The 15,095-nt window shown below is 35.0% G+C and overlaps 1 protein-coding gene across 7 annotated transcripts in view; it reads right to left on the bottom strand.

The window, feature by feature from the left end:
- Positions 1-15,095, bottom strand: part of rbms3 (RNA binding motif, single stranded interacting protein) — a 183,484-nt gene that overhangs the window by 81,460 nt on the left and 86,929 nt on the right. For all 7 annotated transcript variants that reach the window (XM_046846545.1, XM_046846546.1, XM_046846547.1 and 4 more), the window contains exon 3: positions 4,919-4,977. In XM_046846545.1, the coding sequence (XP_046702501.1) occupies positions 4,919-4,977 (59 nt within the window). The remainder of the gene's footprint in view (positions 1-4,918; positions 4,978-15,095) is intronic.

Genomic DNA, 15,095 nt, shown 5'->3' with positions numbered 1-15,095 from the left:
TTTACCATTTTAAGCTGATGCATTGAAGATATCTTGAAATTCTCTCTCTCTCTCTCTCTCTCTCTCTCTCTCTCTCTCTCTCTCTCTCTCTCTCTCTCTCTCTCTCTCTCTCTCTCTCTCTCTCTCTCTCTCTCTCTCTCTGTTTATCTTTCATAGTCCCAGATATAGAACTTTTATATTCAAACCTATTCTGAAAAAACCCACAGACAAAAAAGAAAAAAAGCACCAATCAAGCATTGTAGGAGTGTGTCTGCTGCTGTCTTGTTCTCTGTCTTTCTGTCTGCCTTCAATAAATTCAGCATGCTGAGCATAGAACATATGGTTTAGACGTTTATGAGTACAGCACATTCAAATAGAGAGACAGAAAGAAAGGAAGAAAGAAAGCAGTATGCAGATGGTTTATGTCTCTGTTTAGAGAAATATCCAAGAGACTTGCAGATGATATGTCTTTAAGCCAGGCTTTAATAGTAAGAGAAGGGGTGGGGGGGTCTGACAGAGTGTCCAGAATGCCACAAGCCGGAAGTACTGTTTCTGGTTAGTGAGAGCAGAGCACATTTCTGAGGTTGTTGACCTTCCAGGCATAACAGCGGTCACCAGGATGTTGGCAGGGACAGAAGGTCCAAGTTTAAGACTGCAGAGATGTCATTTCTACGCACATTGATAGACCCAGTTTATACCATACAGAGCAAGAGAGAAAACAAAAGCCTCAGCATAGAGAGAAACATACATATGTGTTTGTCATATTACACACCTGATATTTTGAAAGTTTGGAAAAGTCCATTTTCACTAGATTTTTTTTTTTTTTTTAACATAAAAAATTGTTTCCTGATATACCCTCTAGTATTCTGTCTTTTATTTCTATTCCAAAATCACTTTTTACTAGTTGTAGAGAAAAGCAGTATAAGTGAGTGACTGTGTGTGTGTGTGTGTGTGTGTGTGTGTGTGTGTGTGTGTGTTAGAGAGAGAGAGAGAAAGATAGATAGATAGATAGATAGATAGATAGATAGATAGATAGATAGATAGATAGATGATAGATAGATAGATAGATAGATAGATAGATAGATAGATAGATAGATAGATAGATAGATAGATAGATAGATAGATAGATAGAGAAAGAGAGAGAGTGTATTGGTGCAATCCAATAAAGGCATATATAAGATGCACAAAGAGTACATACATTATTTATACCCAAATAGCTGTGTAGTGTATTTTGCACAATACACCATATTTTGTGTTCTTAAATATTTTTCCCAACAAAGCTCTTTTTCTTTTTAAAGGATCATCACTCCCTCATTTACAGCATATGCTATGAACACTTCTGTTTAGAATTAAAGAATAGAGTGTTGTGTAATAACCTGGATGAAAGAAAAAGAAGTCAAATTATAGGTAAATGAAAAAACCAAACAAATGAATAAGTACATAAAATATGTATTTATTCGTTATATAATAAAACGTATTATTCAGTATTAGTTCATTTTAAAATCAAAAAGTTGCTAGTTTTAAAATAAGAAGAAAAAGTTATTTAATTAATGAAATTAAGTTAGTCACATCACTTCTTTCTTTATTATTATTATTATTATTATTATTATTATTATTATAAGCAGTTTTGCTTAAAAAAACCTTTACATTCTTGTAATTTATCTGGAATATGATGAACTTCTTCTTCTTCTTCTTCTTAGATGAAGAAGTCAAATTCTAGATTATGGTCAAAAAATTGTAAGAACATTTGAGGTATATATCTGTAAAAAAAATTTTTTGACCATAATCTAGAATTTGACTTCTTCATCTATGTGTATATTTTTTAAATTAATGTGAATTTAACCTAGCATTAGGAAAGACTAACTTAGTTAAATAACGAAATAGAGCTCATGCCTTCCAAAGGGGCTTTTCAAAGAAAATACCTCATTTGATAGTTTTTGCATATAACAACATGGTGAAGTATTTTACTGAGGTTGGGCCATGAATGTTTATGTTTAGTTTCAACACTGCAGTCTGCTGGTATAGTCATATACAGATGCACAGTGGATAGCTAAAGCTTTAAATACATTGCACAGCATAAAAAGATCACTTTAGTTGAGAAACTAGAATGATTTTTGATATTTGTTTTTCTACACTCATTACATTTTCATTAGATTCTTTGAACTAAAATATGAATAAAGTTCTACTGAAATATACACCTTGGCAAAAAAGGGGGCCGAACTTATAGTGGCAAAATGTAAGTGGCTTTTAAGGGTCTTAACAACAAATTATTGGTCAGAAAATTCGCAAGAATGAAAAGATACAATCCTGAGAGCTCGTGTACTAAGATTCACTTATTTACTTTTGCTGCATTGAAGTGTTTGTGGAAAAACTGGACACAGGGAAAAACAGAGTCTACTTGTACACGAAGATAAAATCATAATAACAATTGAATTGCCTGAAGAAAAATTAAACACGTGTGGGTGTAACTACTAACTAACTGTTTAAAGCATGAACTTTAAATGGAACAACACTGACTCTTTATTTGATTTGCAAGTTTCCCCCAAGGCTTAAACATTTTAAGAAATCAAAGGAAAAGGTGATTTTATCTATTTGTTTTGTTTTTGCACATTTCCTGGCCAGTAATTTATTATGACCACAACCATGAAAAGCTTAATATCTTGTGTATTTGGGATAGGCACTTTATTTTTGCTCATATACAATTATCAGCCAAATGCAAAAAATTACCCCTGTGTTTTTTTTTACAATAAAAGTGAAGTTTAAATACCCCTTAAGAATAGTGACAAAGTAGAATTACTCAAATATTTTTCACTGCCTGTTATGTTTAACAAGGTTTTAGAGACTCCCCTACTTAAAGCAGATGCTTCAAGCTCCTTTATATTCTCAGATTTTCACCTTGTGATCTTGTGAATTAAGACCACAGGCTTTCAGCAGGGTTTAAATCTGAATATGAATTGATTCTCTGTTCAACAATTTCTGTGCCGATTTAGTTGTCTGTTTAGATTCAACTGTGGCCACGTCTAAACCTCCTAGCCACCAGGCTTTGCCTCATATCCCTGGCACTAAGTGGAATTCACAATGCCATTAATCTGCTCAAGAGTTGCAGAGCCACAAGCTCTATAAGAGCCCAAATGCATCACTTATCCACCTCCATATTTACCCATGCATTATCACTTGCATTTCCTTGCATTCTGTCCCAGCTTTCATATAACATGGAAATGTAATGCATTATTTTTTTTATCTCATCTAACTATAATGCATGTTTCAAGTTGTAATTCTGATGATGATTTAGAAAGTTTAAGTTCTGTTCATGCAACCCTCCAAAATAGCTTATTGTTCTGGGTACATAAAATATATCTACAATATGTATATATGATTAACGGGGGATTACTGTATATATAATACTAAAACTAAAAAACATGATAAATGTATTATCAATTTAAATCAATTATTAATCAATTTCATTATTTAAACATACAATTTATCAGCTAAACAAATTAGTTATGTGGCAAATGCAATTCCGCGATAAACCAGGGGTGCGAGATTCGAACTGCAGTAACGTGTGGGATTACTGTATTACTGTAGTCAAACATGGCTGCTCTCTTTCCACAGATATTAGACAGTGATACATTGTAGTGGTCATTGCATCCTTAAGACATTGGATATAAATTCCGAGTGTGTCCTTAAAATACAATAGGTAGCCCCTATTTAAACATAATTCTTACCTAAGGCAAGTAAGGTAGCGCTAAGATAGCAATAAAAAGTCTATAAAAAAACATCAGTGCATTCTTAAAAGTCAGCGATGTATGTCCAAACCATAACATGTGAATGAAATGATTTGTTTGTATTTTTGTCCTCTTATCCCCTTCCCGCTCTTCTAATGGGACCAGCTCACATCAGCACTGGCATGGGGCCCATCAGGGTGGAGGATTTTCTGGGTGGGGGGCATCTCTGGGAAGAGGAAGCCCTCTAAAGCCTGTAGCAATTTCCTTGCTTCTTTAGGCTCTGATTCAGCTCTCCATCTCTCTCTCTCTCTCTCTCTCTCTCTCCCTCTCTCCTTCTGTTCCGCTTGCTCTCTTCCTCTACAATAGTACATGCAATCAGACATGTACTGGTTTGGATTTAACTTGACCATAACTAATAAGGATGTGGATTCAATTAACTTTGGTTTCTCATGTTTTTAAAAGAACTTTGTCTTTTTATAATAGAACTAAGTTTTAAGAAAATAAGAAATATTATAAGAAATAAGATTTTACCCAGATGCCCACATGCTTGCACACACACACACACACACACACACACACACACACACACACACACACATATATATATATATATATATATATATATATATATATATATATATATATATATATATATATATACAGTTTAGAGAAGCTCCACTCCACAGCAGATTGTGCTGCAACTGGGTTGTTAGATTCCATCCATGGCAGACCGTCTCCTGAAAAGAGGCTGTCTGCAAAATCATTGATTTCAGTTGGACGCCTCCCTCACCCCATGGCTATTTTTAACGCTCCATCTCGCCCAGTGCTGTACATCAACACAGGAGAACATCCTGGTCTGTTTCATGCCATCGCCAACCCTTTTAGTCACGCTAACTCTTATCCGGCTGGAAGGGCTACTCCGACAGGCACGCTAGCGCTCATCCTGTTGTAAAGATTATCCGTACAATTACTCAAACACTGCCTCTGCCCAAGAGCCTGCTTTTGAAATCATGTAATCATTTATCAGTTCAGCAAGACAGGTGTTGCTCTCACATACACCATGACCGATACTGGGAGCGTAAAATCAGATAAACAGGATGTTATATAGCGTAAATATTTTGTACTTACAGATGTCAAATTCATACATACATAAATATAATCATTCTAAGTTTCTATTTCACATGAATAAGGACCACCCCAGTAGCACTACTCACCTTTGCACTGGTTGGTGTTTTTATCGAGGATTGCCTTTGTTGACACTATTTTCCCATACCTGATGAAGAGAAAACACATATTGTTAGCCAAGATACAAATATACATACGACATTATATCACAATATACACTCTTTATTATATAATATGTAGGGGATTCATCCTGAGTCTCCCTTATAGCTGACTTTAATGCATTACTAAACATTATATAAGTAACGTAACAGTTTGTATTCATTGCATTCAATTTTTTTCAAATAATAATAACCTACATAAACATTAGGCAATGCAGATGTGTACAGTTAGTGTTTAAACATTAATTCATTAATATGTTCACTTTCTTAAAACAACAGTGCATAATTTAATACCATTTTTCTGTTCATGATACCTCATTTAATAAATACAGTCCATTACAGGAGCCTTAATGTAAAACCTACAATAATACTAAAATAAATAAATAAAAATTATTCAATACTATGATCAATTAATCAATACTGAAACACACTTATTCAATTAAAATAATTTTAGACTTTCATATATTTACACATAACTTCTTTAATTTTTCATTATAATTATTTGCCATTATAATCAATGCTGTTACTTGATAAAATATTACATAAAAACTTGAAGACAATAAATGTCAGTATTCAGCTATGTAAAAAAAAAAAAAAAAAACAGAGCTTGTGATTTAAAGGACCATCAACGAACAACAAAATCTTGTGTTATTCTATTAGCTAACTTCATCAATATCACAGCTATCACACGTTTAATTAATTATAAAGTAAACAGAGATTCTGACCATGAATTTGTTTAATTGCACAGCCCTACTAATAAAAGTGTTATCTGGATGTGTGTGTGTGTGTGTGTGTGTGTGTGTGTGTGTGTGTGTGTGTGTGTGTGTGTGTGTGTGTTGCTCTCTTCTTGCTCTCACTTTCGCAGATTTATGCTAAAGACAGAGTATTGATGTTTCCTGAGTCCGTTGCTCATTAAAAGTTTGATCCTATCTCAGCAGAGAGCAGAGTTTGAGAAGGACCTACATTTACCTCTTCATTTACCAAGGATGGTTAATCAATACATTTTTATATAAAAACAATAACTTTGAAGATAAAAAAAATGATAAACATAAAAGAAGATAAACATAATAAAAGGTGCAGTTTGCATATGGAGTAATTACAAGCATCTGGTTAAGTGAGCCGAGTAGAGTATTTGAGCGATCCGAACCGAACCAAAACAGGTCGGACAGAATCAAATTCTCAAGTCCTTTATTTTCATTTCTGTACATTATTCATACAACATCTCCAAACTCTGATGCCACAAAAGTATGGGGCATTGATGCACAAAGAATCCGCCGTGTGCTAAATCATGCCCAATTCATTAGCATTGATAAACTTGTGCACGTATTTTGCAATATGTGAATGATCACCTCCCTCCCATTCCATCGCTCGCTTTCCTTTCCTTTTCTTTTCTCTCTCTTTCATCAGAGAAGGTAATAAAGTTCCTTATCTGCTTTGTATCCGCCAGCAGAAAAGGATGACTGATATAAGAAAAGCCCTCCCAATGTGACTTTTAATTAATGTTTAATGTGTCTCCTTCCTCCAGGTAAGACGAGAGAGTATATTACTCCACTTTTATAGGGACGGAGGCGTTTAATAAAGGAGGGATCATTTCGCTGTCACCGTGAACAGCGGCGGCCCATCAGGCTTTCATGCCACCAACGTCGGCGAAATGGCAGCTAATTCATCTCAACCACTCAAATCTCTAGCGACTTGACTTAGGGTGAGCTCTTCAGATTAAAAAAGAAAGTCTAGAGGCATTTTGTATGTCTGAATCATATGAGGTACACTGTTGTTACTTTTGCACTATAAGCACAATAAAAATGTCTAAAATGTGTTATATCTATATCTATATCTCTCTCTCTCTCTCTCATATATATATATATATATATATATATATATATATATATATATATATATATATATATACTGTACATAATACATAAATATGGATTTGTGCACCTTTTTACCATTTACATTATGAAGACATTGACAGCTTTTAGATGTTTTCTGCTAAAAAATGGTGGGGCTGTTTGGATGTTTTTTACATGCTATGCAGGATGTCAGACAGCAATCCAGCATGAGAGAAAAACACCAGAACAACATGTGACCGCACCGTTTGAGCTGCTGTCATTTCTCCTTACAGAGGAAGAGCTAGGCAAAACACTGACGTCTCAGTTGAATAAACGATGAGATACACTGGGAGCACTATACGAATGACATTGGTTCTAGGAGAAGTGGAGGTAATGTGATTGAACATCTACTTAAAAGCAAGCATTTCAAAATTGTCCTCAATTGAGCCAGTAATGAATCAACAACAACCACTCAAAGCCTCAAATGCTTTAAAACAAATTGACAAAAGTCTTTTAAATGACCTTTACATTCCTGAGTTGGCATTTTCATTGAACAGGCTTGAGACGCTCTGGGGGGCTTTGTTGGAAACAAGAGTGTTTTAAATCTGTATTTAAATACCACAATGTATTTGTGTTTGGGTTTGGCCACAGAATGAGGCCAAAAGTTAGTGGACACCTGGCAATCACAACCATATTTGCTTCTTTACCTAAACTGCTGCTACAAAGATGGAAACACACAATTGTACAGAATGTCTGTATATGCTGTAGCTGTACAGTTTTCCTTAACTAAAATGAAGAAGCCCAGCGATATTTCTGCACGACAATACAATCATGCACAAAGTGAGTTCCATAAAGATCCCTGACCTCGATCCCAATGAACACCTTTGGAATAAACTGGAATGCTGACCAGGTCTTTTTAGATAGGCAGCATTATAAGCACATTCATCATTTATTCAAGAACATAAGCTCCATACTAAATGGAACATGAGCTCTGGATGAAACTGGTGTCTCTAGAGCAGTGAGGCAGCAATGCTACCTGCTGTGCAATGCTATAACAATCTGATGAAAATATAATCGCAATAATTATATTAAAGTAAGGTTGTAGTACAATAACACTTATCCTGCTAAATGTTTTGGTGAAATCCTCCTGCTGTTTGTGAGGCCTAATCCACAGCAGTGCTAATGCCAATCATTAGTAATTCATTACCAATAATATTCTCGCTTTCGAATTTATAACTATAAATGTGCATATTAGAAAACTCATGATAAATCAACATTTTTAAAGAGATTTTAGATATGTACATAATTGGATATAATGTGTGTACTGTAAACATCCTTTCTGTAGAATTGTAGTGTTGTTTGTTACTTTATTACATATACATTTTTTCCTCTTTAGTAAAAGCTGGTCAGGTTTGCTATACATCCTGAGCTTATCTTGTGAAACTTGGTGCAAAGACGGAATACATGCTGGATGTGATGTTAGTGCACTGAAAGACAACATTCAGACCTACACACACAAAATCCATTAGAGCATACAATCTGTAATGCGCACATGCACACACACACACACACACACACACACACACACACACACACACACACACACACACACACACACACTTGACAAACATTTATACAAAACTAAATAGAAACAGAGGATTAATTTGTAAGTATCAAAATAAATACTGCAATTTTTTTTATTCTAAACACCTCTTTATAAAGTCATTATAGTGTAGATGTCAGTGACAGGTGCCTGAAGCACAGACACATGCCTACAGATTATTCTCCCTGCCTCACTGTTTCTCAGCACAAACACACACCCACTTTCACACATCTCTATCCTTGGGGAACCAGATTTCATTTTAAGAAGGATCACTTTGTGCTTGTGATCGAGTTCCACCTGGGACCAGAGTTGCTTCTTTTCTATAATGTGTCAAGAGAGTTAACTTTGTCGCATTGCTCCTTCTCTGTGAAAATGCAACATATGTTTAACTGGCGTTGTCAGTGATTAATTAATTAATGAACACATTTTTTGCTTCCTCCATTTTTTATTAGACATTACATTTGCTTACAAAGCAACTTACCAATGAGAGTGAATACAATCAAGTAAAAAGAGCTACACAGCAGGTCTCTGGCAGCTCTGGGATTTGAATTTACCACCCTCATATTCTTGTGTAAATTCTCAGTTTCCTGGGATTTCCTGGGATCATGCATTCTGATAAGCAGTTGACATGAAAGATTTACATTTCAGAGTTACCTTCTTTATGCTTAGTGATTAGTTCATTCATGGCTATAAATGTGAGACCTCGTTTTAAAGTCATATTTTCTCTTTTCACTTTGGTGCTTCATGTTAGCACTTTAGAATAATACCATCATCTAGAAACAGACATCAGAATTGAATAGAATAGAATAGAATAGAATAGAATAGAATAGAATAGAATAGAATAGAATAGAATAGAATAGGCTTTATTCATCACATATACATTACAGCACAATTTGTTCTTCGCATATCCCAGCTTGCTACGAGGCTGGGGTCAGAGCACAGAGTCGGCCGTGATATGGTGCCCCTGGAGCACAGAGGGTTAAGGGCCTTGCTCAAGGACCCAAGAGTTGCAGCTTGGCGATACCGGGGCTTGACCCCCCGACCTTCCGATCAGTAATCCAGCACATCAAATCTGAACTTAAAGCAAACAGAATAATCATATATTTCTCTGCTTGATCATAAATAAATGTTCCATTATTTGTTTTTAGCAAGCCATGTCATGATTTCACAATTTAATACAGAGACTTTTACTAAAATAAAAACTGCGTTCAGATAATTAAATAAATACATAAGTGCTTGTGTTTCGGCACAACGGATGATCTACACCAGAAGCCACAATTGTCATTAATATTCAGACAGTTTTTTCAATACATTGACTCTGGCCTTGCAACAGTATTTTTCAGTGCTTGGTTCAATGCACTAAAATACTTTTTTACCAGTTTACATGTACTCTAGCATGTAGTGGTTCTTATAAGAATTGAAAGTAAGTAAGATTCAACTTATAATCATTTCTTTGGGACTGATTATCCTTATGCATAAAACGTTGTTTCGACCTTTTCTGACAATAAGCGGTGTAATGATACATGTATCGTACCAAACTTTTACGGTACAGGGCTTTCTGTTTGGTACACATGTGCTCCTGATTAGCGGCTAATGCTAGCACTATGGATTTTTTAGAGTTTTATTTTCAGCTTCAAGAATTTTTCTTAAAAGAAAAAAATCCTGACAAATAAATGAAGGATAAAAGGAATAAAGACATTTGTTAAAGTATGCTAAAGAGAAGCATATCTTTGGAAAATGTTATATTAAATGTAACCCCCACTTATTATATTATTTTTCTACATATTTCAATTGAATTTGTGCCAATTTAATGAATTACTCAATGTAATTAATATAATAAAAAAGTGTATTGCATTATTTAGATTTATTAAATTTTTATCAAATATTATTTTATATATTATTTAATCAAGCAGGCATTTTATTTAAAATTGTTTTAAAAATATAAACTGATTAAATGTTGATTACAAATAATAATCTTTCTTTCGGCTTCTCCTATTAGTGGTTCCCACAGCGGATCATCCGTATTCGTGATCCGCATGTTTGATTTGACACGTTTTACGCTGGATGCCCTTCCTAATGCAACCCTCCCTATTTATCTGGGCTTGGGACCGGCACTAAGAGTGCACTGGCTCGTGCAACCCTAATGTTCATGGACCGGGAATCAAACCAAGGCCACGGCGGTAAGAGCGGCGAATCCTAACCACTAGACCACCAGGGAACCACAAATAATATTATAATAAACTGCAGTAATTAAAATTACCAGCAATGTTATGTTTTGCATTTCTTTCCGATTGAACCAAACCGTGATTTAAAAACCGAGGTACATACCAAACCATGTTTCAAATTCTGTGTATCGTTACATCCCTACTCACTTTATAAAAACTTAATAATAATAAAATAATAAGAAATTATACTATTAAGCCCAACATGTTATGACAGACAAGATTGGGAACAATTCCCCCTTGATTTGGTGTATCACCAGGACCAAAATGTATTTTGTGTACACAGCTCTCAACCATCGTGTGAAGTGCTAATGATAGCTCTCAAAGGGCCCTCACACACTCTGATCTGCGTGTTTATGTCTCTCCAGAATGCGAGCAGCCACGGATGCTGGGCCTGTTTGATGTCTCGTGCCGTGAGATGTGAACTGACGTCTTTCCATGTCTTTCAACTCTCATCCAGGTGTGTTTGAGGAATCTCTTAATTGGCTACCAATGCAGCTGTCTTGTCCGACACAGCGTTCATCATTTGAGTGCACAGTTAAGCATATGTCTCATATTCGTTGATTTGTTTGCTCTGGAGGGTATTTCTGACTGTGAACGATTTTAAAGGTGGGCAACTATGCAGCAATTAGAGACATTATTAGTTATATTACTAGGCAATAATGCTAGAATTGTAGGGGAACAAGATGCGGCATTAGTGGCATTATGAGGGAAAGAGAAGCAATGGTGCTTTAAAATACACTGGTTTAAACGGCAGGAGAAAGCACTTGTATGAAACTAGCAGAGCAAAGTAGATTTAACCACCCCACCAACACCACACACACACACACACACACACACACACACACACACACACACACACACACACACACACACAGAGAGACTTTCTCTTTCACTGATGATACCTTCAAGCAGACAATCATCTGTTTCAAGACAGGTTAGAATGCCAGTGAGGAGCTGGTGCACTTGAGTTTAAAATAACAGCACAGTAGCCCCTTTGAATCAATTCCTGTGATCCCTCGAGTTGCCTTTGAAGGAAAATGCAATGGATCTGCGGGTGGAAAGTCACATCTAACATATGATTGAAGTTCTTTATTGCTCTATGCGCATCTTGTTACAGATTATTATATGAAGAACATGATGTAGGGATCATAGGAAAAATGATTCATAGGCTTGAACAATTCTGCATCACTGTTTAAAATGTCATAAATTGTCATAGCAAGCTTTTGTTTCTTTAAAAATGATCAAAATAACAAAATACCAGTGTAGGCAAATGTAATTTGTACAGATAATTATTATTAATGTGTAATATTTCAGTAATTATATTATTACAAATACTAGAATATTCATTTATTTTTTACACAACCAAAACAAAATGATTGTTCTTATGGATCTCATAATCTCTAATATTGGAGTATTTAATATTATTAACAGTAAACTTAGTTCATCCAGAGTTTTATTTTCTTTTATCCTGCAATATCCATGGTCATTTAACTTCATTTCAATCTTTTATTATATGTGTAAGTACTCACTTGACAGCTCAGATATACAATATTAACCATGGTGTTTTTAAGAATATTACAGTATGTAAAAAAAATAAACAATAGTCATACTGTAAAAGCATATATATATATATATATATATATATATATATATATATATATATATATATATATATATATATATATATATATAATTTAAATATGCACAATTGATTTTTAATAATAACAATCTGAATTTAAGTTAAATTGAACTGTAAGATCTCTGCATTGTTGCCTGGTAGTGGTCTAATTCTAATCAGCGCAACAATGTTAAGTAACAAGAATGATTGAGATAACACACACAACAAATTATAAAAAGTTGCCTAATCTCTAAAACCATTTAGTCAAACACTGAAGCAATAACCAAATTCTGGGGGATTATAAATTACGATGTAGTGAAGCGTGTGTAAATCTACTGAAGCTTGGAAAGCACAGCTCTATCTACCAACATCGGTGATATCTTATGTGTCAACGCCATGGAAGGAAACACTGACAAGGCTAATGCTATAAATAAGAGGCTCGTAGCTGGGTGAGAACCTTGACCTGTCACTGGTCTTGTCACTTGCAGGGAAAACAATATGCATGCTAAAGAAGGCTGAGTGAATTCGGCTCTGTGTTTCTGAAGCCTGTGTCAGATCACCCCCAAAGGCCCCAGAGCTCTGTTCACAACATGGCAGCGAGGCACATGAGGGACCTTCCTCCAGTCACTCAGTTAGTCAATCAGACACACACACACACACACACACACACATACAAAGAAAAAGAAAGAAAGAGAGAGAGAGAGAGGGAGAGAGAGAAAGAGAAAGGGAGAGAAATGTACATTGTACACTATGTGGAGATTTGCTTGTGTTTGCGGCCTTTTTTCTAGCCTCAGGGAAAATGCCTGTGTTGAAACAATGGGGAAGCAAAGTACCAAAAAAATCAATTTCTATTGTATGACTAGATATTTTTAAATAAGGTGGTGAAATTCCCACAGCAAAAAAAAAAATTTTAAACATCCACAAAACAATCATAACCACATTTCCCTTGTTCAAAAGCACTCAAACATACACACACACACATGCACACATATCTTCCAGATGTGAACATTTAAGGCAATATCATCTGGAGCCTGCTTCATTTCAATATATACAAATGTCAAAACTCTGAGAACTCCAAAAAAAAAAAAATCTATAAATGTCTTGAGAAACAACTTAAGAAACCTCCCTAAAGGTACAACATCTAGTTAAAAAGCCTGTGATTTTCATTTATTTAGTTGGTTGTTTTTAGTAAGTGCTTCATCCTTGTCTAGGTTCAAGTGAATTCAGAGACTATCCTGATAATTCAGTCCCCACAAGTATCTCAAGATGGGACACCTGTCCATGCAAACACATACAAACATTCAAACATTTATTCATACAGTACATAGGGGAAAATTAGCACTGGAAATTTACCTACTGGAAAGTTTTCTGGAGCTGAAAAAGAAACCTGAGGGAAACCCATGTAATTTGTAAGGGGTTTATATTCATTTTAAATAAATGTCCCTGTTTATGTCGGTTAAACAAGGTTACAAAAGGAAGTAATATGGACAAAGAAATATGGAAATGTACAGTAAGTCAAAAATATAATGCATTGTGCACCTCCTTTTTGACCAACAGCCAGAAAAATTGCATACTGTTAATAATTTGCTCTGAATATTTTTTCCCAGTGAAACTTCAGTGTTTTAACTGAGTTGCGTAGAGTTTAGAGAACATAAATTATCTTCTCTAAAGACCAAAGACAATAAAAACACATTAAAAACAATGCTGTTTTTAAGCCTATGTAATATAACTATGGGTAGTTAACCATGAGAAGTTGGAAAGGTGCCTGACCACTGCAGTCTCTATCCAGTAAGCTGACAATATAACTATTTTATTGCAAGCAGTTATCCTAAGGACATTGTTAGCTCATTATTTTTGGAGCCCAATATAACCAACAAGCCTACATTATGGATTCAGAAATGTATTTGTTTTAGCAGAAAAGTGAAATAGTGGTTGTCTAGATCAGCCATCTAGACAACCACTATGAGTGTGAGTGTGTATATATATGCATATTTCTACTCATATTAAATCAATATTATTAATGCACCTACCACATCAGTTTCTTTTTAAAGCACACTTTGACTGATTTTGGATTATTTAATAAGCCATCTGGGTAACATAATGGCAATGAATACTGGTCACTGGGGGAAAAATCATTCAGAAGGGCCGTATACATTTCTTTGCCTGAAGCCCTAATGCTATCTAGAATCACATTTCCATATGTGAGGCTAAAATTAACATCATCAAGTCACAGAAAGGAGAAGTAACAGTTCATTCTCTAGGATTCTTTCTTTGAGTGTAAATAAATAACGAGGAAACATAAATGTAACGAGAAGCACATGTTCACCCAAGGCTCGTATTAAAAAATTCAACATTCATAGTTAGAGCTTTTATGTTGTCGCTGTGGCATGTTTTTAAAAATGTTTGTCTGAGCATCTACAATCCTGACCTGTACATCTGTGGCAAGACTTTGGTATAGCATTAAACTCTGGGGCCTGTTCATATGCACAGTCTGGGCCCACTTTTCCCAAAAATGCGTAGTGATTATTATACTGGAACATACTGCGGCTTTTTTTTTTTTAAACGTGGGTGGAGCATTTCTTAATGTTGACAGATAATGTCACATTAGACATTTATTATGAAAAGTGCATGCTATCACTAAGTGAAATGGACCCACTATCCACTGCACACCGAGTCTCAAAAGGTTTAAAAGTGATTTGTGATCAAATTGAGCTTTTTTATTTAAATGATAGGTCTTTGTACAGAAATACAACAAATCACTTGCAACTTTAAAAAGGAAGATCATTTCTCAGAGACTCTTTGGTATTTTTATTGATGGAAAGTTGAATTT

Source organism: Silurus meridionalis, chromosome 4, assembly GCF_014805685.1.
Source record: "Silurus meridionalis isolate SWU-2019-XX chromosome 4, ASM1480568v1, whole genome shotgun sequence".
Classification (NCBI taxonomy): Eukaryota; Metazoa; Chordata; class Actinopteri; order Siluriformes; family Siluridae; genus Silurus; species Silurus meridionalis.
Note: the sequence above shows the minus strand (reverse complement) of the source record. Positions and strands in the feature narration are given on the sequence as shown.